Genomic DNA, 24,019 nt, shown 5'->3' with positions numbered 1-24,019 from the left:
TTCAGTTTGACCTGTCGTATAATAAAAAAAATGAAAAAATGTGGTGATTTGATGATTTACCGCAAGGTGAAAAACCGCAAAAATTCTCCCTTTGCTTTAAAGGGGTTGTCCGGGCTTTTCACATAATCTCAGTGCATATCTGGGCTGCAGAATGGTGAAAATAAGTAATTTACCTTCTGTCACCAGTTTGCACGGTTTTGTAGATATCTTCAGATGCTTCTGCACAGAAGGTCCGGGGGTGTGTGTTCTGGCATTGAAATGAGAACTGGTCGTTTCCCCCTCACTAGTTTCACTTTCCATAGATCACTGTTCAGCGTGTGTCTGGGGGAGGAGCAGCTGGGTGGTTCTGCTCTGTGCACTGAGGCTGCTAGAGGGGGACGATTTGTTACACTGTGAGGAGGGATAGGCTTGTGGTCAGGAAGGGCCTGTTGCTATGGAGGGTGGGGTTGTTGCTATACAGGGCAGGTTTTTAGTAGAGTAGGAGGAAACGACCAGTTCTCATTTCAATGCCAGAACACACTCCCCCTGGACGTTCTGTGCAGAAGCATCTGAAGTTATCTACAAAACCGTGCAAACTGGTGACAGAAGGTAAATTACTTATTTTCACCATTCTGCAGCCCAGATGTGCACTGAGATTATGTGAAAAGCCCGGTCAACCCCTTTAAGCATAACCTTATGAATAAGTTTATTCATGCAGCTATAAGGAAGAATTCTCATCTTATCAGTTCAGATAAAGTTTTGCAACAGATGGGTATGCTAACTGCACAATTTGCTTACAAGAGGGCACATAATATAGGAGATTTGTTGGTGCATAATCGCTTGCTCCCTTCTAATAATAATTGGTGGCGTTCCGGATTACCAAAAGATAATTATAAATGCTGACACCGTAAATACTGTCACTTGCATTTAAGATCTAATCCCATACATGTTGGCTCTGCTAAGCACACGGTTCAGAATTATATTTCTTGTCAAACTATAGGGGTAGTTTATACTTTATTCTGCCCATGCCGTTATTTCTATATAGGGAAGACTATTCGGCCGCTGACTGTGCGATTTAGCGAGCATTACCGCTCTATTACTACAGGTAAAGGATCACTGCGCCTCATTAAACACATCAATGAAAAGCATAATGCTAAGCCTGAAACTTTAAGTTTTGCAGGTATTGAAAAAATTGATTTTCCATCGCAAGGATGTAAGGCTGGTTTCACATTTGCGTTTTTTAGCGCTGGAAAAAAACGCATACGTGCGCATGCGATTTTTCCCCTATATTTAACATGGGTGCGCATACATGCGCGCTTGTAAGCGCATGTATGCGATTTTCATGCGCTGCGTTTTTTTTGGGGTGTGCGTTGGTATTTTCCAGACGCTGCATGTTGCATTTTTTGGCCCTGGAAAAAAGCACATGCGCACGTATGCGCACGTTTTGCGCTAAAAATGGCCATTATAGCCTATGGATGCGCATACGTGCGCACTGGCATGCGCAGGTATGCGATTTTTTAGCGCTGCGTTTTTTGGGTGGTGTCCACTTTTTATCCTAGTTAGAATCTTCTAAAGTCAAAAAAAAAAAGTCTATATAAAGGAGGTGCCTGCCAAAACTCTGCCACTACTACACTGAGAGATTGAAGAGCAGACAGTCAACCAAGAACCCATTATATCAGCGAAGAATGTGAGTATATTACATTATATGCCTGTCCTTTTAAATTATGTATGTACTAATGATTTTTATTATTTTTACATGCAGTATGTCTTCAGAATCCGAGTATTCCCCATCGCGGCAGGAATTGGCGCAAGCAGACCGTGAGGTGATTATTTTCGTGCATCTGGTAAGTATATCTGCTGCTTCTCCAAATCTCTTACGTTTTTTTCAACTTTCAGACATCGTCATCATCATCTGCGGACGGCACTAGTGAGGGCGAAGAGCAGGAGCAGCGAAGCCAAGTCCCGGTGGTGATACGGAATGTAAGTATCAAATGATTTGTAATGTTCTTTATTTTTTATCTTCTATTTTTACTCATTTTTTTGTTTCTTTTTTTGTAACTTTTTATTCAATTTAAATTTGATTATTCTAATGAATGTGTTTTGTCTAGGTTCCACAACGGGATGAAGACGTCTACCTGGATAATGAGCAGCTCATCAGCCTGGTCCAGGAGCGTTCGCCGTTGTGGGACAGCCGTGACCGGCTGTACAAGGACAATGTGGTGACCCGGCGGCTATGGAATGAGGTGGCCGCAGCGTTGATGGATGGCTGGGACAGCGCCACAGCATCCTCCAAAAAGGCGTTTAGTGAGTATTTCCCTGCTCTGTATTGTGCCGCAGTGACTGTTGTCCTTGACGGCACTGTTGGGTTTCGTGCTAGGCGTATTCTAGCAGGAAACCCAACAGTGTCATCGGTGTCTACAGTGACTGCTTTGAGTATTGTATTGCTACATTGTGCCGCAGTGACTGTTGTCCTTGACGGCACTGTTGGGTTTCGTGCTAGGCGTATTCTAGCAGGAAACCCAACAGTGTCATCGGGGTCTACAGTGACTGCTTTGAGTATTGTATTGCTAGATTGTGCCGCAGTGACTGTTGTCCTTGACGGCACTGTTGGGTTTCGTGTTAGGCGTATTCTAGCAGGAAACCCAACAGTGTCATCGGGGTCTACAGTGACTGCTTTGAGTATTGTATTGCTAGATTGTGCCGCAGTGACTGTTGTCCTTGACGGCACTGTTGGGTTTCGTGCTAGGCGTATTCTAGCAGGAAACCCAACAGTGTCATCGGGGTCTACAGTGACTGCTTTGAGTATTGTATTGCTACATTGTGCCACAGTGACTGTTGTCCTTGACGGCACTGTTGGGTTTCGTGCTAGGCGTATTCTAGCAGGAAACCCAACAGTGTCATCGGGGTCTACAGTGACTGCTTTGAGTATTGTATTGCTACATTGTGCCGCAGTGACTGTTGTCCTTGACGGCACTGTTGGGTTTCGTGCTAGGCGTATTCTAGCAGGAAACCCAACAGTGTCATCGGGGTCTACAGTGACTGCTTTGAGTATTGTATTGCTACATTGTGCCGCAGTGACTGTTGTCCTTGACGGCACTGTTGGGTTTCGTGCTTGGCGTATTCTAGCAGGAAACCCAACAGTGTCATCGGGGTCTACAGTGACTGCTTTGAGTATTGTATTGCTACATTGTGCCGCAGTGACTGTTGTCCTTGACGGCACTGTTTTTTTTTATCAACAGTGGACAAAGTCCGAACACGTTGGCGTTCGATCAAGGACCGCTTCAACAGTGATGTTCGTGCTGAGGGCCAGGTTCGCAGTGGATCTGCGTCAAGGACCAGAACTAGATACCGTCACTATCACGCGTTGCAGTTCCTAAGACCGGTCCTTGCCACAAGATCGTAAGTATTATACATTTTGGGTTTTTATTTTTATTAATCTGTGTTTTTCTAATCCACAGCTGATGCTTCTTGTAAAGGCATGGTAGTAATGATTTTCCTTTCTTCCACAGCACCTGGAGCAGCACCCTGCAACCTGGCCCTGGAGCGGTCCTTCCTCGGACGTCCTCTGACCCGTCCCAGCCATCCGACAGCCAGGAAGCACCTTGCAGGTCAGCCACACACACAGCTGGTGACCAGGAAGCTGGGCCATCAGGTGTTCCCCTGTCCCAGGTCTCTGCCACTGGTTATGCGGGCACTACCCGCCAGCGGCAGAGGGCCTTGGACAGGAATGTCTTGCCCGAGTTTATGCATTTGAGCGAGACATTTAATTCCAGCCTCAAGTCACTGTCCGACAGAGTTGAAAGCGGTTTTGCACTAATGGAACGTGGTTTTAACCACTTTGAACACCGCTTCAATTCTGTAGAACAGCGCCTTGACCGTCTGGAGGCCGACCTCAACAGACCAGCACACCATTTTTTTAGTAAGATTGAAAAGGGCATGGCGGAACACCTTAGTCCTGATCAACAGCTGAATGTGCTGCAGGCCTGCAACAATGCTTTCTTGCAGGCTATGCAGCATAATCGGTACGGTCAGCAGTCAGTGGTGTCCTTTCCACCTGTGCCACCATTGACTCGCTTCACCTCACTACCGACTTGTGCTGCATACCACTGCACGGACACCTCTCTTCAAAGCCAGGACACCCACCGTTACACCACCACAAGTCTGAGTGCAGCTGGTCACTTCACCGACACCACCATGGCAAGCGCTGCTCCTGTCTGGAGCACCACCGCCAATCCCATGCATGCGTGGAGCTCAGCCACCACTAGGCAAACATGGAACAGCCCTGCCGCTACAACAACATGTAGTAGCCCTGCCACCACCACTCTGCAAACCTGGGCCATCACTGCCGCCACCAGTCCTCCTGCAAGGACGAGCACTGACAACGAAGAGCAGCATCAGCCAACTCAGCAGCAGCCGCCACCTCAGCAGCAGCCGCCACCTCAGCAGCAGCCGCCACCTCAGCAGCAGCCGCCACCTCAGCAGCAGCAGCCGCCACCTCAGCAGCAGCAGCCGCCACCTCAGCAGCAGCAGCCGCCACCTCAGCAGCAGCAGCCGCCACCTCAGCAGCAGCAGCCGCCACCTCAGCAGCAGCAGCCGCCACCTCAGCAGCAGCAGCCGCCACCTCAGCAGCAGCAGCCGCCACCTCAGCAGCAGCAGCCGCCACCTCAGCAGCAGCAGCCGCCACCTCAGCAGCAGCAGCCGCCACCTCAGCAGCAGCAGCCGCCACCTCAGCAGCAGCAGCCGCCACCTCAGCAGCAGCAGCAGCCACCTCAGCAGCAGCAGCCACCTCAGCAGCAGCCGCCACCTCTGCAGCAGCAGCCGCCACCTCTGCAGCAGCAGCCGCCACCTCTGCAGCAGCAGCCGCCACCTCTGCAGCAGCAGCCGCCACCTCTGCAGCAGCAGCCGCCACCTCTGCAGCAGCAGCCATACCAGCAGACGGGGGACCTACATTCCATATTTGCCCCTACTTCAAGGCGAAATCAATCAAGGCGGGCATTGGGCCAAAGTCGGTCCAGGCACACAAGCCTACGGCGACATGCCATTACAACTAATGTAAATGAACAGATTTCCTCTCCTACAAGTGTTCCAAGTTTAATTCCCTTAACTGGACTACCTTCCCCCACAAGTTTTGTTGCCCCTTCCCCTCAAACACCGTCTTCAACTGCAAGTGTTGCATATTCCCTGCACACCCCCAAATTGAAACCATCTGCCCCCAAACGCCGTAAAAAATAATTTTGAATTTTTTTTTTGTGATAAAAAATAAATTTACATTTGTGGTTCACCATTAATAAGTTTCATTAATGTTGTTTGCGCCGCTCACACACACTGATGGGTAAATACATGTTAAAAACCAACCCAAGGGCTAGTATAGTCATATGTGAAATAACATGGACTAGTATAGTCATTCCAAGGCCTAGTGTAATAACTCTAGTTTTACCAAATAGAATCTGGTTTCATGAAAAACAAACTGTTGAAACTATAAGTTTCTTTCTAGTTTCACCAGTTTGTTTTTTGTGAAACAAGATGCTAGTTGTTAAAAATCGAGTTATTACAGTAGGCCTTGGTATGACTATACTAGGCCGTGGTATTTCACATATTACTATACTACTAGCCCCAAGGCCTACTATACTCATATTTGAAATACCACGGCCTAGTATAGTCATTCCAAGGCCTAGTGTAATAACTTGTAATGGAGCAGATTACATGAGCAGATTACATTCATCCACTCAATGCTGACTTGTATTCCCCATGGACTTTCATTGGGGTTGGGTTTTGAGGATGGACTTTCATTGGGGTTGGGTTTTGAGGGTTGTGTTTTGAGAAAATCACATACTTTGTTTTAAACTAGTTGCACAATTTTCTCTTAAATGGTTTCCTGATTCATGGCCTGCAGCTTTGCTCATTCCAATATATTTCACGCAGACTAGCAATGCTGCATTTTAACTCGTATGTGTATTTACCTGCCCAGGTGTGTGAACATAACAAAATTCAGTTATACATGGGAAGTTTTTTAATTAATTGGAGTTTAAAAAATATAGTGCACTCAGTAATGGTATCAAATAAGGATTTTTATTACCATAAACAACAACATTACACCATTTCATCTTGCCAGTGCACCCGTCCTACATCAGAAATAAAGTAGGCCGCAAATTTGTCCCTCATTTGGCCAACTTCAACGGATGACCTGAGAGTGTGCTGAGTGAATTCAGGCAATGGGTTAGGAGCATCATCGTCCAGTTCAAAGGTCGGGTGCTCTTTAGCCATCACAAAGTTATGTAGAACCACACAGGCCTTCACCACCTCATCGACTGTTTCAAGTTTAAGATTAATGGCCGTGCCCAGAATTCGCCATCTGGAAACAAGAATCCCAAAAGCACACTCGACAGTTCTTCTGGCCCTGGTCAGCCTGTAATTAAAAATTTTTTTGGTGTGGTCCAAGTCCCGGCTGGAGTAGGGTTTCAGTAAGTTTCCGCACATTTGAAAAGCCTCATCGCCAACCATTACAAAGGGCAGTGGCGGAGCTTCGGTGTGAGGAAGAGGCCGTGGCATAGGGAAATTAAATTGGTTGCCATACAACCTCCGGCCCATGTCTGAGTTTTTAAAAGCCTGCGAGTCATTACCACGGCCAAATGCTCCAATGTCCACTGCTACAAACATACATCCGGCATCCGCAATTGCAATGAGTACTATTGAAAAGTACTTTTTGTAATTATAGTACTCAGATCCCGTTCTTTGGGGTTTGATGATCCGTATGTGTTTCCCATCAACAGCTCCCAAACAGTTGGGAAAATTGCATACTGTCCAGAATTTGTCAGCAATTTCCATCCACTTTTCAGCGGTGGGCAGGGGCATAAATTCTGGGCAAAGAACATTCCAGAGAGCCCGGCAGGTGTCAGCAACAATTCCAGACAAGGTAGAGATTCCAATACGGTACTGGAAGTGTAGTGAGGATAGGGTTTCTCCAGTCGCCAGGAATCTGTGAACAGACAAAGAAGTAAAATTAATATTTATGTATATTATTTTTAAAAACTATAAAAAAAAATATTAGTACATTCACGAAAACTAATTACCCAAGGTTTTGAATACTAAATTTACAAAAAAAAACATCAGACCACACCCCTTTGTTTTTAAAACATACCGTAATGTCACCAGTAGCCGTTCCTCAGGAGGAATCGCACGACGGAGCTGTGTGTCCTGTCTCCGGATGGATTGTTGGACACGAGCAAGCAAATCCATGAAACTTTCGTGGGACATCCGGATATAATCAGTAAATTTCTCCGGGTTTGCACGTAGCTCGCTGTAGAGGGTGTGGTATGCCCCACGGCTCTCCCGGAGTTCAACAATCGGATGTATCCACATACGCCACCGTCTTCGCTGCCTCTCTCTCTTCCTTTGTTCATGGCAAGCAACTGCATACGCCTGAGCCATCGCGATGTCCAAATCCAAGTTGAAGTGAAAACTCTTCCAGCGCAGATCCATGGTCACGAGAAGAATCAAGCAAATGTGAAGAATACTGTAGACAGGGTCTATATATATTAACATACCACACCCACAATGAAGTCCCATTGGTCTTGTGTGTTGTTGAATGGTTGTTTTTTCTTTTTTGTGGGGTTTTTCAAAAATCTGTAAAAAAACGCAAACGCACAAAAAACGCATACAAACGCGCAAAAACGCTGCGTTTTTTTCCTGCATGCGCATTAAAATGCTGGAAAAAAACGCAGCGTTTGTATGCATTTGTATGCGTTTTTTTAATGCGTTTTTTTGCGGGAAAAACGCGCTGCAAAAAAAAGCAAGTGTGAAACTAGCCTAATTATGATAAAATTTTATTAAGACAAGAAGCTTGTTGGACCCTAAGGGCTAATGCGCAGGGTCCTTATGGTCTAAATGACAGAATTGATCTCTCGGTTTTCCTATGATTGTGCCATTAGCTCTCTTTTTATATATTGCTATATAAAGTCATACAATTTTGATAATTGTTGTACTCTGCATATAGTAGTAATCATGATATGTTTTTATATTTGTGAATGTTGGTGTATGTTTGCACAGCTTGTTATAATTTAAGATCTTGAATGAGCCCTATAAAGGAGTTGACCTGATTATTGCACCTGGACCGTAGAAGCGAGTAATCGCGAAACGGCCGTCCTCCCTCCCCGCTCGTTTCCCATGTCCTGCTTATCCACTTGCTGTCCATGGCACTTACAGTATGTGAATAAATGACTATTGGATCTTATTTTTGCTGGTGAGTGTTACGTTTTTTCTTCTACTGCTCCTTGGATTTGTCTGTTTTCGTCGAGCACCAATACCAGCTATGCGCAGCGCGGTGTTCAGATTTATTTGGTTCCTTGTCTGTTAAGTGGTGATTTGTGTTCCCTACTGCCGTTCGTCTGTTCTCTTTGCTTTGGAAACCTATATTCGCTCCTAATATCAAATTAAAGGTTTCCTCTCAGGTTTTGTATGATTTTACTTATTTTTTTTTTTTTCAGGTTCCTACAATATCGGTTCATCTCAGTGGAGGTTTTCTATTTTAAGAGAATTTTCCTTAAAGACTCATCAATGATGGATAGGGACAGGGACAAGATCGTGGAGAGGATATTACCCCTCACCCTAGAGATCCTCTTCTGGCTTACTGGAGGGGTGAGAGATTTTTATGTCACTTTACATCATCCTTATTATTGTTTCTGTCAGGTTCCTGTAAGGTGTCAGGGTGTCACCGTCCAATTCTCCATGGAGCAGTGGGAGTTTTTAGAAGAATTCAGACATCTTTTCCAGACCCCTCCCCATCCCCTCGCATCACCAGGTAATAGGACTAAGAGTACATGGCATATAACTATATGTATGTAAAGAATTATTTCAGTCCCTGTATGTGTTTCCTCCAGATCTATCCAGTAACAGTATAACACCAGAGACATGTCCTCGTCCTCTTCTCCATCAGGACTGTAATCAAGAAAATCCCAATGTTCCTCAGGATCATCAGGTAGATGGAAAGAAGGTGTCATGATATCTCCCCTATTGTAATGCTAATTCCGGCACCCCTGCATGGTTCCCCCTCCTCTCCCATGCAGGGACGTTGACATGCTCACTGCTGTGGATGCGTTCTTGCTTTTACATCTCTCGGTGTGCTCCCTGTCTCCTGTGTGGGTGCACTTCCCGGCAGCAAGCCTAATGTGCGCGCTTCCCTGCTCTTAAAGGAGCAGAGGATGTACACAGTAAAATGCCCCCCACCAATAGCTGGAAGGCATCTTATGGGCCCCTCCTCAATAGAAAGGTGCCTGAGCAACCCCTATAGTTTAGTGATAAGTGTGTTGGTGTGTTCAGCTGTATGTTGTCACATCCCCCATCCTTAGTCTGTTATAATTATTCCCTTTCCCTTGCCGTTCCATTAGTACAGTATAATGTTCTTTATCCGGTGGCTGCTTCAGTAGTATCCATAGCCGAATCCTAAAACCGCATTGTCAGTACCTGAACTGGACCTCCCTGATCCTGGTGCTGCCAGTCCTGAATCCATAGTCGCTGATCCTATTGTGGCCAGCTACCAAACTGTTTCCCGATAACAGCGAGTGTGAACAAGACACTTTTCTTCAAGATCCAATTAGTCTGTCTTCAAATCCTGCTCGGCAGTGACTACAGTCAAGTCTCCTCATCCAGCAAATCCGACCACTTGGGATTGGCAGCTGCAGTACTGAAGTCTGCCTGGGAATGTTACCTGTTGGCTACCTGCAGCCCAGTCTGTCTTCACCATCAGGAGCTCCTGGTAGCCGCTTAGCTATGTCTCTTCCTAGGCAGACTTGGCCCCGTGGCACAGTGGTCATCAGCCAATATTATATGTTTTATACTGGTGTAATGAGAACGGTGGAGATGGCAGGATTAGAGCTGATCATAAATGTGACTTCTTCATCTGTCTGTGACTTTTACAATATTTGTTTCAGGGTGAAGATCTGCCCCATAGTAATACTACAGAGACATATGTGAGGGGTGATGAGCGGTGTAATGAGGAGATTCCTCCAGATAACAGCACAGGTGAGTAGTGACCGCAAACTTCACAGAAGTCAGATTCTTTTGAGCCACTGAATGCTACAATTGTGGTGTTTTTTTTTTTTTTAGCGTTTGTGTGACACAAATTTTGAATACTTTTTTTCATATGTACTTGTAGTGGTAAAATTGAAATGCCGTATACTATTCTTACAACAGGGAAAAATAAAATCCATGGTTGATGACCACAAATGTGGTTTCTGCACACAATCACAGGCCACAAAAGACAGTTCAATTCCATTTTCCTTTTTGGCAAGTATGTTACCAAATCATCCATCCACCTAATTAAAGCTTAGCGCTTATTTCCATATATTAAAATAAACAGCATTACATGGTCGCATACAGAAAACCACAAAAAAATAAAAGAAATGGCAATGGGCCAAGATAATATCTTGCAGCAGCAGCAGCGACGCATTGGTTACCGCTGTTGGCAGTGATCATGATTTAAATACAGATATTAGCAGGGTACCTGGGCAACATTGGAAGAAAATCTTTAGGGGATCGGTAAGGTAAGTGTGCTGTATTCTATTATTTTGATAATACATGCAGCCACAGCTCCATTCCGAGGGCCGGCGACAGTTCCGGGTGTTGATGCGAGAGACTCGTGAGAGTTTCTTGCATCACACATGGTAGTGTGATCCCGGCCTAATAGTGATGTTGATGATGGCATCGAAAGTGTTAACCATTTTAGTAGCAATTTCGAAAACGTGCAGAAGGGTGCTGATTAGTGATGAGCGAACGTGCTCGCCGCTAAAATAATGGGATGCATTAAAAGAGGCATAGATTCTCATGAGGAGAACATAATTTTACCTCTATATGTCACTAGTGCGACCACACTTAGAATACTGCGTACAGTTCTGGTCTCCGGTGTATAAGAAAGACATAGCTGAACTGGAGCAGGTGCAGAGAAGAGTGACCAAGGTTATTAGGGAACTGGGGGGTCTGCAATACCAAGACAGGTTATTACACTTGGGGTTATTTAGTTTGGAGAATCGAAGGCTTAGGGGTGATCTTATTACAATGTATAAATATATGCGGGGACATTACAAAGACCTTTCTAATGATCTTTTTACTCTTAGACCTGTGACGGGGACAAGGGGGCATCGTCTACGTCTGGAGGAAAGAAGGTTTAAGCATACTCACAGACGCGGATTCTTTACTGTAAGAGCAGTGAGACTATGGAACTCTCTGCCATATGATGTTGTAATGAGTGATTCCCTACTAAAATTTAAGAAGGGACTGGATGCCTTTCTTGAAAAGTATAATATTACAGGGTATATACACTAGTTTCCTTAGTGTTGCGTTGATCCAGGGAGCTAGTCTGATTGCCGTATGTGGAGTCGGGAAGGAATTTTTTTCCCCAATGTGAAGCTTACTGTTTGCCACATGGGTTTTTTTTGCCTTCCTCTGGATCAACATGTTAGGGCAAGTTAGGATAGGATATGGGTTGAACTAGATGGACTTAAAGTCTCCCTTCAACCTTAATTACTATGTTACTATGTTACTCGATGCTCGTCCGAGTGTCACTGTACTCGGTGTATTCGGTGAGCACCGAGCATTTACGGGATTATTCAGCGGGAGCTCAGGTCTCCGTTCTGCATTTTTGGCCGTCTTTAGATTACTAATCAATATGCAGGGATTGTCTGTCAGGCACTGTAATGCCGCAGCAATCTTTGTTGTGGTATTACAGTGATTGGTTGGCCACACAGCGTCATCAGGTCTATAAGAGACTGGACTCCGCCCTGCTAGGCGCATTCAGCTCTGGATTCAGACAGTGTAGGGAGAGCTGCTGCTGAGATAGGGTCAGATTTGTGCTTTTATTAGCTAGTGTGGGTCTACCATTGTTCAATCCACAAATCAAACCAACAGTCTTTTTAAGGGCTAATTAGGGGGTATAAAGATTGCAGAGCTAGGTAGGCAGGAGTCTATGTGCGCATAACCACATCAGTGTAAGGCATGTAGGCACTGTATTTGAGTATATAGGTCTCACTGTATACGTCAAAAGGGTCCATTACTGTCTGGTGCATATATATATATATATATATATATATATATATATATATATACACACATACACAGTGGGGAAAAAAAGTATTTAGTCAGTCAGCAATAGTGCAAGTTCCACCACTTAAAAAGATGAGAGGCGTCTGTAATTTACATCATAGGTAGACCTCAACTATGGGAGACAAACTGAGAAAAAAAAATCCAGAAAATCACATTGTCTGTTTTTGTTTCATTTTATTTGCATATTATGGTGGAAAATAAGTATTTGGTCAGAAACAAGCAATCAAGATTTCTGGCTCTCACAGACCTGTAACTTCTTCTTTAAGAGTCTCCTCTTTCCTCCACTCATTACCTGTAGTAATGGCACCTGTTTAAACTTGTTATCAGTATAAAAAGACACCTGTGCACACCCTCAAACAGTCTGACTCCAAACTCCACTATGGTGAAGACCAAAGAGCTGTCAAAGGACACCAGAAACAAAATTGTAGCCCTGCACCAGGCTGGGAAGACTGAATCTGGAATAGCCAACCAGCTTGGAGTGAAGAAATCAACTGTGGGAGCAATAATTAGAAAATGGAAGACATACAAGACCACTGATAATCTCCCTCGATCTGGTGCTCCACGCAAAATCCCACCCCGTGGGGTCAGAATGATCACAAGAACAGTGAGCAAAAATCCCAGAACCACGCAGGGGGACCTAGTGAATGAACTGCAGAGAGCTGGGACCAATGTAACAAGGCCTACCATAAGTAACACACTACGCCACCATGGACTCAGATCCTGCAGTGCCAGACGTGTCCCACTGCTTAAGCCTGTACATGTCCGGGCCCGTCTGAAGTTTGCTAGAGAGCATTTGGATGATCCAGAGGAGTTTTGGGAGAATGTCCTATGGTCTGATGAAACCAAACTGGAACTGTTTGGTAGAAACACAACTTGTCGTGTTTGGAGGAAAAAGAATACTGAGTTGCATCCATCAAACACCATATCTACTGTAAAGCATGGTGGTGGAAACATCATGCTTTGGGGCTGTTTCTCTGCAAAGGGGCCAGGACGACTGATCCGGGTACATGAAAGAATGAATGGGGCCATGTATCGTGAGATTTTGAGTGCAAACCTCCTTCCATCAGCAAGGTCATTGAAGATGAAACGTGGCTGGGTCTTTCAACATGACAATGATCCAAAGCACACTGCCAGGGCAACGAAGGAGTGGCTTCGTAAGAAGCATTTCAAGGTCCTGGAATGGCCTAGCCAGTCTCCAGATCTCAACCCTATTGAAAACCTTTGGAGGGAGTTGAAAGTCCGTGTTGCCAAGCGAAAAGCCAAAAACATCACTGCTCTAGAGGAGATCTGCATGGAGGAATGGGCCAACATACCAACAACAGTGTGTGGCAACCTTGTGAAGACTTACAGAAAACGTTTGACCTCTGTCATTGCCAACAAAGGATATATCACAAAGTATTGAGATGAAATTTTGTTTCTGACCAAATACTTATTTTCCACCATAATATGCAAATAAAATGAAAAAAAAACAGACAATGTGATTTTCTGGATTTTTTTTTCTCAGTTTGTCTCCCATAGTTGAGGTCTACCTATGATGTAAATTACAGACGCCTCTCATCTTTTTAAGTGGTGGAACTTGCACTATTGCTGACTGACTAAATACTTTTTTTCCCCACTGTGTATATATATATATATATATACACTCACTGGCCACTTTATTAGGTACACCTGTCCAACTGTGTGTTAAGACTTAATTTCTAATCAGCCAATCACATGGCGGCAACTCAGTGCATTTAGGCATGTAGACATGGTCAAGACAATCTCCTGCAGTTCAAACCGAGCATCAGTATGGGGAAGAAAGGTGATTTGAGTGCCTTTGAACGTGGCATGATTGTTGGTGCCAGAAGGGCTGGTCTGAGTATTTCAGAAACTGCTGATCTACTGGGATTTTCACGCACAACCATCTCTAGGGTTTACAGAGAATGGTCCGAAAAAGAAAAAAAAACCAGTGAGCGGCAGTTCTGTGGCCGGAAATGCCTTGTTGATGCCAGAGGTCAGAGGAGAATGGGCATACTGGTTCGAGCTGATAGAAAGGCAACAGTGACTCAAATTGCCACCCGTTACAACCAAGGTAGGCAGAAGAGAATCTCTGAACGCACAGTGCGTCGAACTTTGAGGCAGATGGGCTACAGCAGCAGAAGACCACACTGGGTACCACTCCTCTCAGCTAAGAACAGGCATCTGATGGCTACTTTCAGCAGGATAATGCGCCATGTCATAAAGCTCGATTCATCTCAGATTGGTTTCTTGAACATGACAATGAGTTCACTGTACTCAAATGGCCTCCTCAGTCACCAGATCTCAATCCAATAGAGCATCTTTGGGATGTGGTGGAACGGGAGATTCGCATCAGGGATGTGCAGCCGACAAATCTGCGCCAACTGTGTGATGCCATCATGTCAATATGGTCCAAAATCTCTGAGGAATGCTTCCAGCACCTTGTTGAATCTCTGCCACGAAGAATCGAGGCAGTTCTGAAGGCAAAAGGGGGGCCAACCCGTTACTAGCATGGTGTACCTAATAAAGTGGCCAGTGAGTGTATATGTGTATATATATATATATATATATACACACACCTATACCTAGCTGCAGACATCTGTGCTAGGAATAATTTTTTTTTTTTTTTTGCATCTGAATCCTGCTAATTTTATTACAAAGGAAATAGTCCCATTTTTTCTACATTTTTTTGATTGTTCACACTGCGGAATACAGACAGATCATTTTAATACAAAGGCGTGAAAATCCAGCAATTTAAAAAGCCTTTGCCTGTCCCAGGCATCACATCTGAGTGCACAGAAAACTGGCATTTTTTGTGGTACTGTAGTATTTTTTGGAGTGTCTTACAACATTTTTGGACACCATTTTGCTGGCCAAAAAATATTTAGCTACAGTTCATATATTTATTATTGTTATGCATTTATATAGCGCCATTTATTCCATGGCGCTTTACATGTGAAAAGGGGAAATATAGACAAGTATAGTAAACGTGTAAGACAAGGGACACACAAGTACATAAGGAGAGGGGACCCTGCCCGCGAGGGCTCACAGTCTACAGGAATGGGTGAGGATACAGTATGAGAGGGTAGAGCAGGTCGTGCTGTGGTTCAGTAGACCGAGGATCATTGCAGGCTGTCGGCTTGTCGGAACAGGTGGGTCTTCAGGTTCTTCTTGAAGGTTTCCGTTGATGGTGAGAGTCTGATGTGTTGCGGCAGGGAGTTCGAGTATGGGGGAAGCACGGGAGAAGTCTTGTATGCGGTTGTGGGAAGAAGAGATAAGGGGGGGAGTAGAGAAGGAGATCTTGAGATGATGGAAGGTTGCGTGCGGGCAGGTACCTAGAGACCATGTCACAGATGTATGGAGGAGACAGGTTGTGGATGGCTTTGTATGTCATGGTTAGGGTTTTGAATTGGAGCCTCTGGCGATAGGAAGCCAGCGAAGGGCCTGGCATAGGGGGAAGGCTGGGGAATAGCGGGGAGACAGGTGGATTAGTCAGGCAGCAGAGTGTAGGATGGACTGGAGCAGAGCCAGAGTGCTTGAGGGAAGGCCAGAGAGTAGGAGGTTGCCATAGTCGAGGCGGGAGATAATAGCATGCACTAGTGTTTTTGTGGTTTCGTGGTTGAGGAATGAGTGGATCCAGGAATATTTTTCAGTTTGAGGCGGCAGGAGAAGGCGAGGGCTATGGATATGTGGTTTGAAAGAGAGCGCAGAGTCGAAGATCACGCCAAGGCACGGAGCGTACGGGACTGGGGAAATAGAGCAGCCGTTGACATTGATGGATAGGTCTAATGGAGGGGTAACGTGAGATGGGGGGAAAGATGATGAATTCTGTTTTGTCCATGTTCAGTTTGAGAAAGCGAGCAGAGAAGAAGGCTGAGATAGCAGACAGACATTGTGGGATTTCAGTAGGTAAGGAGGCGAGGTCGGGTCCAGATGGGTAGATCTGTGTGTCATCGGCATAGAGGTGATACTGCAAACCGTGGGATTCTATGAGCTGTCCGAAGCCGAAGGGGTTTGTTATAAGTCTCCAAAAATAATGGAAGCAATAGAAAATATCCTCATAAAGCAAATAGATGAAGCAGCGACTCAAAGAGAAGTCATTATTATGGGGGACTTCAACTACCCTGAAATACATTGGGGAACCGAAACCTGCAGTTCCAGCAAAGGTAATGGGTTTTGACAACTATGAGAGACAATTACCTTTCACAACTGGCTCAGGACCCAACAAGAGGGGGGGCACTGCTAGACCTAATAATAACCAACAGGCCAGACCGCATATCAAATGTAATGGTTGGGGGTCACTTGGGTAATAGTAATCACAAATTGATAAGTTTTCATGTATCCTTTAATAAGATGTGTAGTAGAGGGTTACAAGGACACTAAGCTTCAGGAAAGCAAATTTCCAACGGATGAGAGATGATCTTTGTGCAATTAACTGGGACGATATCCTGAGACATAAAAATACACAAAGAAAATGGGAGACGTTTATTAGCATCTTGAATAGGACCTGTGCACAATATATACCGTATGGGAATAAACATGCCAGAAATAGGAGGAAACCACTATGGCTAAATAGAGCTGTAAGGGGTGCAATAAGAGATAAAAATAAAGCATTTAGAGAATTAAAGCAAGTAGGTAGTGATGAGGCATTAAATAAATACAAAAAATTAAATTCTCTAAAAAGCAAATCAAGACAGCAAAGATTGTGACAGAGAGACTCATTGCCAGAGAAAGTAAAAATAATCCCAAAATATTCTTTAACTACATAAATAGTAAGAAACTAAAAAATGATAGTGTTTGTCCCCTTAAAAATAGTCTGGGTGAAATGGTGGATGAGGAAAAAGCCAATATGCTAAATGACTTTTTTTCAACAGTATTTACACAAGAAAATCTCATGACGGATAACATGATCAGGGATAAAAATTCTCCATTAAATGTCACCTGCTTAACCCAACAGGAAGTACGGCGACGTCTAAAAATCACTAAAATTGACAAATCCCCGGACACGGATGGGATACACCCCCCCCCCCCGAGTACTGCAGGAATTAAGCACAGTCATAGACCATTATTTTTAATCTTTAAAGATTCCATAATAACAGGGTCTGTACCACAGGACTGACGTATAGCAAATGTGGTGCCAATATTCAAAAAGGGGACAAAAACTGAATTTGGAAATTATAGGCCAGTAAGTTTAACCTCAACTGTGGGTCAAATCCTGGAGGGTTTTCTAAGAGATACTATACTGGAGTATCTGGAGAAGAATAACCTCATGACCCAATATCAACATGGGTTTACAAGGGACCCTTCCTGTCAGACTATTCTGATAAGCTTTTATGAAGAGGTAAGTTCCGGACTGGACCAAGGGAATGCAGTGGATTGGTGGACGTGGTGTACATGGACTTTTCAAAAGCTTCTGATACGGTGCCACACAAAATGTTGATACATAAAATGAGAACAATGGGGATAGGGGAAAATATGTGTAGGTGGGTTAAGAGCTGGCTCAGGGATAGGACTGGGTCACGGTTAGCAGTGGGGTACCACAGAAGTCAGTTTTGGGCCCGCTTCTTTTTAACATATTTATTAATGGCCAGGTAGGGGGCATAGAGAGTGCAATTTCAATATTTGCAGATGACACTAAACTCTGCAGGGTAATCAATACATAGGAGGACAATTTTATATTACAGGAGGATTTATGTAAACTAGAAGCTTGGGCTGATAAATGGCAAATGAGCTTTAATGGGGATAAAAGTAAGGTCATGCACTTGGGTAGAACGAACAAGATGTATAATTATGTGCTTAATTGTAAAACACTGGACAAAACTGTCACTGAAAAAGACCTGGGTGTATGGGTGGACAACAAACTCACATTTAGTGGCCAGTGTCAGGCAGCTGCTGCAAAGGCAAATAAAATAATGGGATTCATTAAAAGAGGCATAGATGCTCATGAGGAGAACATAATTTTACCTCTATATAAGTCACTAGTGCGACCACACTTGGAATACTGTGTACAGTTCTGGTCTCCGGTGTATAAGACATAGCTGAACTGGAGCGGGTGCAGAGAAGAGCGACCAAGGTTATTAGGGAACTAGGGGTCTGCAATACCAAGACAGGTTATTACACTTGAGATTATTTAGTTTGGAGAATCGAAGGCTTAGGGGTGATTTTATTACAATGTATAAATATATGCGGGGACAGTACATAGACCTTTCTAATGATCTTTTTACTCTTAGACCTGTGATGGGGACAAGGGGGCATCCTCTACGTCTGGAGGAAAGAAGGTTTAAGCATACTCACAGAGGCGGATTCTTTACTGTAAGAGCAGTGAGACTATGGAACTCTCTGCCACATGATGTAATGAGTGATTCCCTACTAAAATTTAAGAAGGGACTGGATGCCTTTCTTGAAAAATATAATATTACAGGGTATATACACTAGTTTCCTTAATATTGCGTTGATCCAGGGAGCTAGTCTGATTGCCGTATGTGGAGTCGGGAAGGAATTTTTTTTCCCCAATGTGAAGCTTACTGTTTGCCACATGGGTTTTTTTGCCATCCTCTGGATCAACATGTTAGGGCAGGTTAGGATAGGATATGGTTTGAGCTAGATGGACTTAGTCTCCCTTCAACCTTAATAACTATGTTACTATGAAGGTATAGATGGCGAATAGTAGGGGTCCTAGGACAGAGCCTTGGGGAACACCGACAGACAGGGGGTGAGGTGAGGAGGTGGTGTGTGAGAGGGAGACACTAAATGTTCGGTCTGTTAGGTATGATGAGATCCAGGATAGGGCCAGGTCTGTGATGCCAAGAGATGAGTCTGTAGCAGGAGCGAATGGTCTACAGTGTCGAAGGCAGAGGACAGGTCCAGGAGAAGGAGGACAGAGTAGTGTCGCTTGCTCTTGGTGGTTAGTAAGTCGTTAGTGACTTTAGTTAGGGCAGTTTCAGTTGAGTGATGCGGTCGGAAGCCAGATGGTAACCGGTCAAAGAGGGAACAGGAGGAGTGGTGAAGAGAAGTTGCCCATGATGGTGGGGATGTCAGCAGAACGGAAATGGAGTAGCCAGGTGGTGAAGTGGTTGAGAAAGGTGGAGATGGCTAGTTCTGGGGGGCGGTAGATGACAGCCAGTTGGAGGGGGAATAGATGCGGACGGAGTGCAACTCGAATGAGGGAAGAGTAGCGGAGGGTAGCAAAGAAATTGGGGTAAAGGAGCAGGTATCAGACAGGAGCAAGCCAACTCCTCCACCACGTTTGTTTCTGGGGCGAGGAGTGTGAGAGAGATGGAATCTGCCATAGGAAAGCGCAGCTGGAGAGGCTGTGTCAGAGGGAGTGAGCCAGGTTTCTGTGATGGCGAGGAAGGAGAGTTTGTTGGTGATAGAGGTCATGGATAAATTATAGCTTGTTGCAGACAGAGCGTGCGTTCCACAGGGCTCCAGGTAAGGGGGTTGAGGGAGTGGGGGCTGGATGAATGGGTATGAGGTTATCATGGTTGCGAAGACGTGTAGAGGATCATGGCAGGGTGGTAGAAGTGAGTGTAGGGATTTGTTGAGGAGGGCCAGGATTTGGGGATATGTCGCCAGCAATAAGCAGTAGTAGACAGAGCATTAGAAGGTGGGAGCAGGATAGGACATGATGTGGCCGTGTGTGTCTGGAGAAAAATGATTGTATGTGGAGGAACAGTTGTGAGGAAGAGGTGATATGGCTGGGAAGGATGGAGGGGGAAATGACAAGTTCCTTACTGGGTGGAGGGATTGCAGGAGTTAGGGAGAAATAGAGTTGTATGGGGGTGATAGTAAAAAGAAGGCGAAACATTGTTGTGGTGTTATAGTCCGTTACCTTACAGTCAATTCCAGTCCAATTCAAGTCTAATTCAAAGTACTTAGAAATTAGTACTTTGAAATTGATGGAGTCGACTATGTCTGGAGCAGACCCATGGTGGTGAATATATGTGCAGCTAAAGACAATCAGGTGTGAGTGAAAAGTGGGGTGTGACTGCCCAGGCCAAATGCACAGAGTTAAGCAGAGCTCATAAAAGGGGGAAGGGGTTACATAGACCACTTAGATGTGTGGCAAAGATAACAAGATGGAGTACAATTATGGATACAAGAAGATGGGTAAGCTATGCATACCATATAAAATACAATGCAGTTCACATAGGGCATTCAGGAGCATGAGAAAGTGGTGGAAATTCAGCAGTGCATACCATATAAAATAACATGGGGCATTCAGGAGCATGAGAAAGTGGTGGAAATTCAGCAATGCATACCTGTGGGAACAGAAGAACATCTCGGTCAGATGGTGATGATGATGCCAATACAGTAGGAGTCATGAGTGGACAAATGCATTCTAGAATTCAGGTCTAATTCAAAGTACTTAGACATTAGTACTTTGAAATTGATGGAGCCGACTACGTCTGGAGCAGACCCATGGTGGATATTTATGGTGGATATATATTGTTTTGTACGCCGCACGCATCGCATTTCATTGCGCTAAATATTTTACTTTTTTTTTTAGTGTCATAGCCTACTTATTGACTCAATTTTGGTGGGCCAAAAAAAATCCAGGCCACATATTTAACTGTGTTCTATCTCTGTCAGACGCCAGATCTATCTGTGGTCTACAAAATGTGGCATTTCCGGTCTATATACCACGGTTTTGCTGTCTGTTACCCTAGGTCTATACAGTATTTTTGGGGAAAAAAAAATTTAAAAAAACTCCAGGCCACATATTGAACAGTCTGGTATCTCTGTGACATGCCTCATCAATCTTTGGGCTACAAAGTGTGCTTTTGAGGCTTCTATTCACCTTTTTTGCTGTGTATTACCCCAGCTCTAAACACTATTTTGCAGTGAAAAATTAAAAAATACAGGCCACACATTGAACAGTCTGGTATCACTGTCAGATGCCTAGTCTATTTGTGGCCTGAAAATTGTGGCAATTCAGGCTTTCATTCCACTGTATTTGCTGTCTGTTACCCTAGTTTTGTCCGTCACATCACCAGGTAATAGGACTAAAGGCACATGGCATATAACTATCTGTTTTGTAAAGAATTATTTCAGCCTCTGTATGTGTTTCCTCCAGATCTATCCAGTAACAGTATAACACCAGAGACATGTCCTTGTCCTCTTGTTCATCAGGACTGTAATCAAGAAAATCCCAATGTTCCTCAGGATCATCAGGTAGATGGAAAGAAGGTGTCATGATATCTCTCCTATTGTAATGCTAATGCCGGCACCCCTGCATGGTTCCCCCTCCTCTCTCATGCAGGGACGTCGACATGCTCACTGCTGTGGATTCGTTGTTGCTTTTACATCTCTCGGTGTGCTCCCTGTCTCCTGTGTGGGTGCACTTCCCGGCAGCAATGTGTGCGCTTCCCTGCACTTAAGGGAGCAGAAGATGTACACAGTAAAATGCCCCCACCAATAGCTGGGAGGCATCTTATCTAACAGGAGCCCTCCCCAATGGAAAGGTGCCTGAGCAACCCCTACAGTTTAGTGATAAGTGCCTTGGTGTGTTCAGCTGTATGTTGTCACATCCCCCATCCTTAGTCTGTTATAATTATTCCCTTTCCCTTGTCGTTCCATTTGTGCAGTATAGTGTGTTCTTTATCCTGTGACCGCTTCAGTAGTATCCATATCCGAATCCTAAAAACGCATTGTCGGTACCTGAACTGGACCCCCCTGATCCTGGTGCTGCCAGTCCTGAATTCATAGTCACTGCAGGGCCGGCCCGAGAGATTACGGCGCCCTAGGTGAAACTATTTTGTTGCGCCCCTACTATTCTTGGCAGTAGATGAAAACTTGGGATATAAATTTAGGAGCAAAATAAACCACAACAACAATGATTAATTAACTCTCTCCTAACTCTTTAATCTTCTGAGAAGTTGTATAGGACAAATATATACAAAGTAATCAATAGCACAAAACAAAAACGACCATAGGTAATTAAAATTTTTGTTTCCTTGCCTTTTTTTTTTTAAAGGATGACACTGTCACCGAGATTAATTTGTTTAGCAACTTTAGATTCTATTGAATTTGTTGCCAACCCAACCAAACTCTCTTGCGTCATATTTGCCCTTAAATATGTACACTTTTCTTTCCATCCCTAAAACTTTTTGCCTTTTGAAAAGATTTTTTATAATTTTTTCTATTTTTTCTCTGGCGCCCCCTTTGGGTCGGCGCCCTAGGCGGCCGCCTAGTTCGCCTATACGTTCGGGCCGGCCCTGAGTCACTGATCCTTTTGTGGCCAGCTACCAAACTGTTTCCCAATAACTGCAAGTGTGAACAAGACACACTTCTTCAAGAACCAATTCGTCTGTCTGTCTTCGAATCCTGTTCGGCAATGACTCCAGTCACGTCTCCTCATCCAGCGAATCCGACCACTTGGGATTGGCAGCTGCAGTACTGAAGTCTGCCTGGGAATGTTTCCTGATGGCTACCTGCAGCCCAGTCTGTCTTCACCATCAGGAGCTCCTGGAAGCCGCTTGGCTATGCCTCTTCCTAGGCAGACTTGGCCCCGTGGCACAGTGGTCATCAACCAGTATTATAGTGAAGGCCGGAGCAAAGCCGGCCCCCCCCGGCGTGGGCGGAGGCAGGCATGACAATGGGAGGGTGAGTTAATGGGGTATTCATAAGGTGGATGGATTGGTGGGGCCGTTTATAATGTAGGGTTGGGGGTGAGTCTCACCACTTCCCGCTTTCCAGGGCGGAAATCGATCCCCGCAACACTTACCATGTTGGAGGTAGACCGGCTGCTGGAGAGCTTGAGGGCTGCTGCTGCATCGCAGTCCCATGGCTGGCTTCAAGAGCAAGTTTCTGGTGTCCTTGCAGCATCTGGGGGACTAGTGGGCGATGCTCCTGCACGCGAGCGGCGTCCTCACCACGTGAGGCCTCCCGAGAGGCTGTCGCCCGACGTTGCCCCTCATACCTCGGCGGAGGCGCAGGAGCTCCTCCAGGGACACTCCAGGCCAGGCGCCATTGAATTCCCATGCCAGCAGGCCCCGGTCTGGGAGGAATCTGCTTGCCAGTCCGGGTCCAGCAGCATCGACTGTGTCCAGGCCTTCATCTCGCGGCGGTCAGGGTGCGGAGCCTACACGCGTCAGACCTTCTGGGAGTTCTGACGGTGTCAGGGGGCGCCGTGGTGTAGCTTCAACCATACGGCCTGCCTTGGCCTCCAGCGGACTTGGAACAGACCGCGGGGAAGGATCTGCAGGCGGGATTCACCCTGATGGGGCGGTCTTGACCTGTTCCTTTTCAGCAGCGGCCTGCATTACCGCCAAAAGGGCATCGGGGATGACATCAGTGCACAGGGGTTGTGGACAGCGGGTTTTGTGCTGCAGACAGGCCAGCGCAGGCACAACCCGTGGGTCCAGTTCAGCAGCTTGTGTCTTCTGCTTCCCTGCCGGAACGTTTCCCTGGGACGCCTGGAATCTCTAGGGCGCTGGCGTCTGGTCTGGGGTCTCTGGATGTCCCGACAAGCGAGAGCTTCACATTTGATGGTCATCTGGATTCCACTTCTCCGGCTGGAGGGGTCACTGCCCCCTTGCAGCCTGGTGAGTATAACTCCATGTCTTGTGTGTCTCAACAGTTTCTGGGGTCCCCAAGTTTAGGTGCTAGCCAGGGCATTGAGGTAGCTGCTAGGGGTGATTTGGGGGTTTCAGGTAATTTGGCAGGTGCGTCCGTAGGGGAGGTTTTGGCAAGTGTGCGGGATTTCCTTTGTCGGTTAGAGAGGGAGGTAGTAGCGCCGGGGCATTTAGTGGCATGGATGGTTCCATCAATCGGGGGGGTTGGCCGAACAGGCTATTGGACAGTTTGGGTAGTCTTCCCGTCCCGGTATCGGTGTCAGTGCAGACAGAAAAGGAATGCAGGATTCATTTGGATGATGGGGCTCACGGGGAGGTGTATGTGTGCTTTGAGGGGCCATTAGGGGCACTTTTTAAAAAAAAAAAAAAAAAAG

At 45.4% G+C, this 24,019-nt stretch overlaps 1 protein-coding gene across 3 annotated transcripts in view; it reads left to right on the top strand.

Moving 5' to 3' along the window:
* Positions 1–24,019, top strand: part of LOC141051195 (uncharacterized) — a 364,030-nt gene that overhangs the window by 203,134 nt on the left and 136,877 nt on the right. For all 3 annotated transcript variants that reach the window (XM_073548061.1, XM_073548060.1, XM_073548059.1), the window contains exons 18-21: positions 8,665–8,776; positions 8,856–8,953; positions 9,906–9,996; positions 21,146–21,243. In XM_073548061.1, the coding sequence (XP_073404162.1) occupies positions 8,665–8,776; positions 8,856–8,953; positions 9,906–9,996; positions 21,146–21,243 (399 nt within the window). The remainder of the gene's footprint in view (positions 1–8,664; positions 8,777–8,855; positions 8,954–9,905; positions 9,997–21,145; positions 21,244–24,019) is intronic.

This window comes from Dendrobates tinctorius, unplaced genomic scaffold (genome assembly GCF_039654945.1).
Source record: "Dendrobates tinctorius isolate UK_male_01 unplaced genomic scaffold, ASM3965494v1 ptg000155l, whole genome shotgun sequence".
In the NCBI taxonomy this organism is placed as follows: Eukaryota; Metazoa; Chordata; class Amphibia; order Anura; family Dendrobatidae; genus Dendrobates; species Dendrobates tinctorius.
This window is presented reverse-complemented; position numbering and strand designations above follow the sequence as displayed.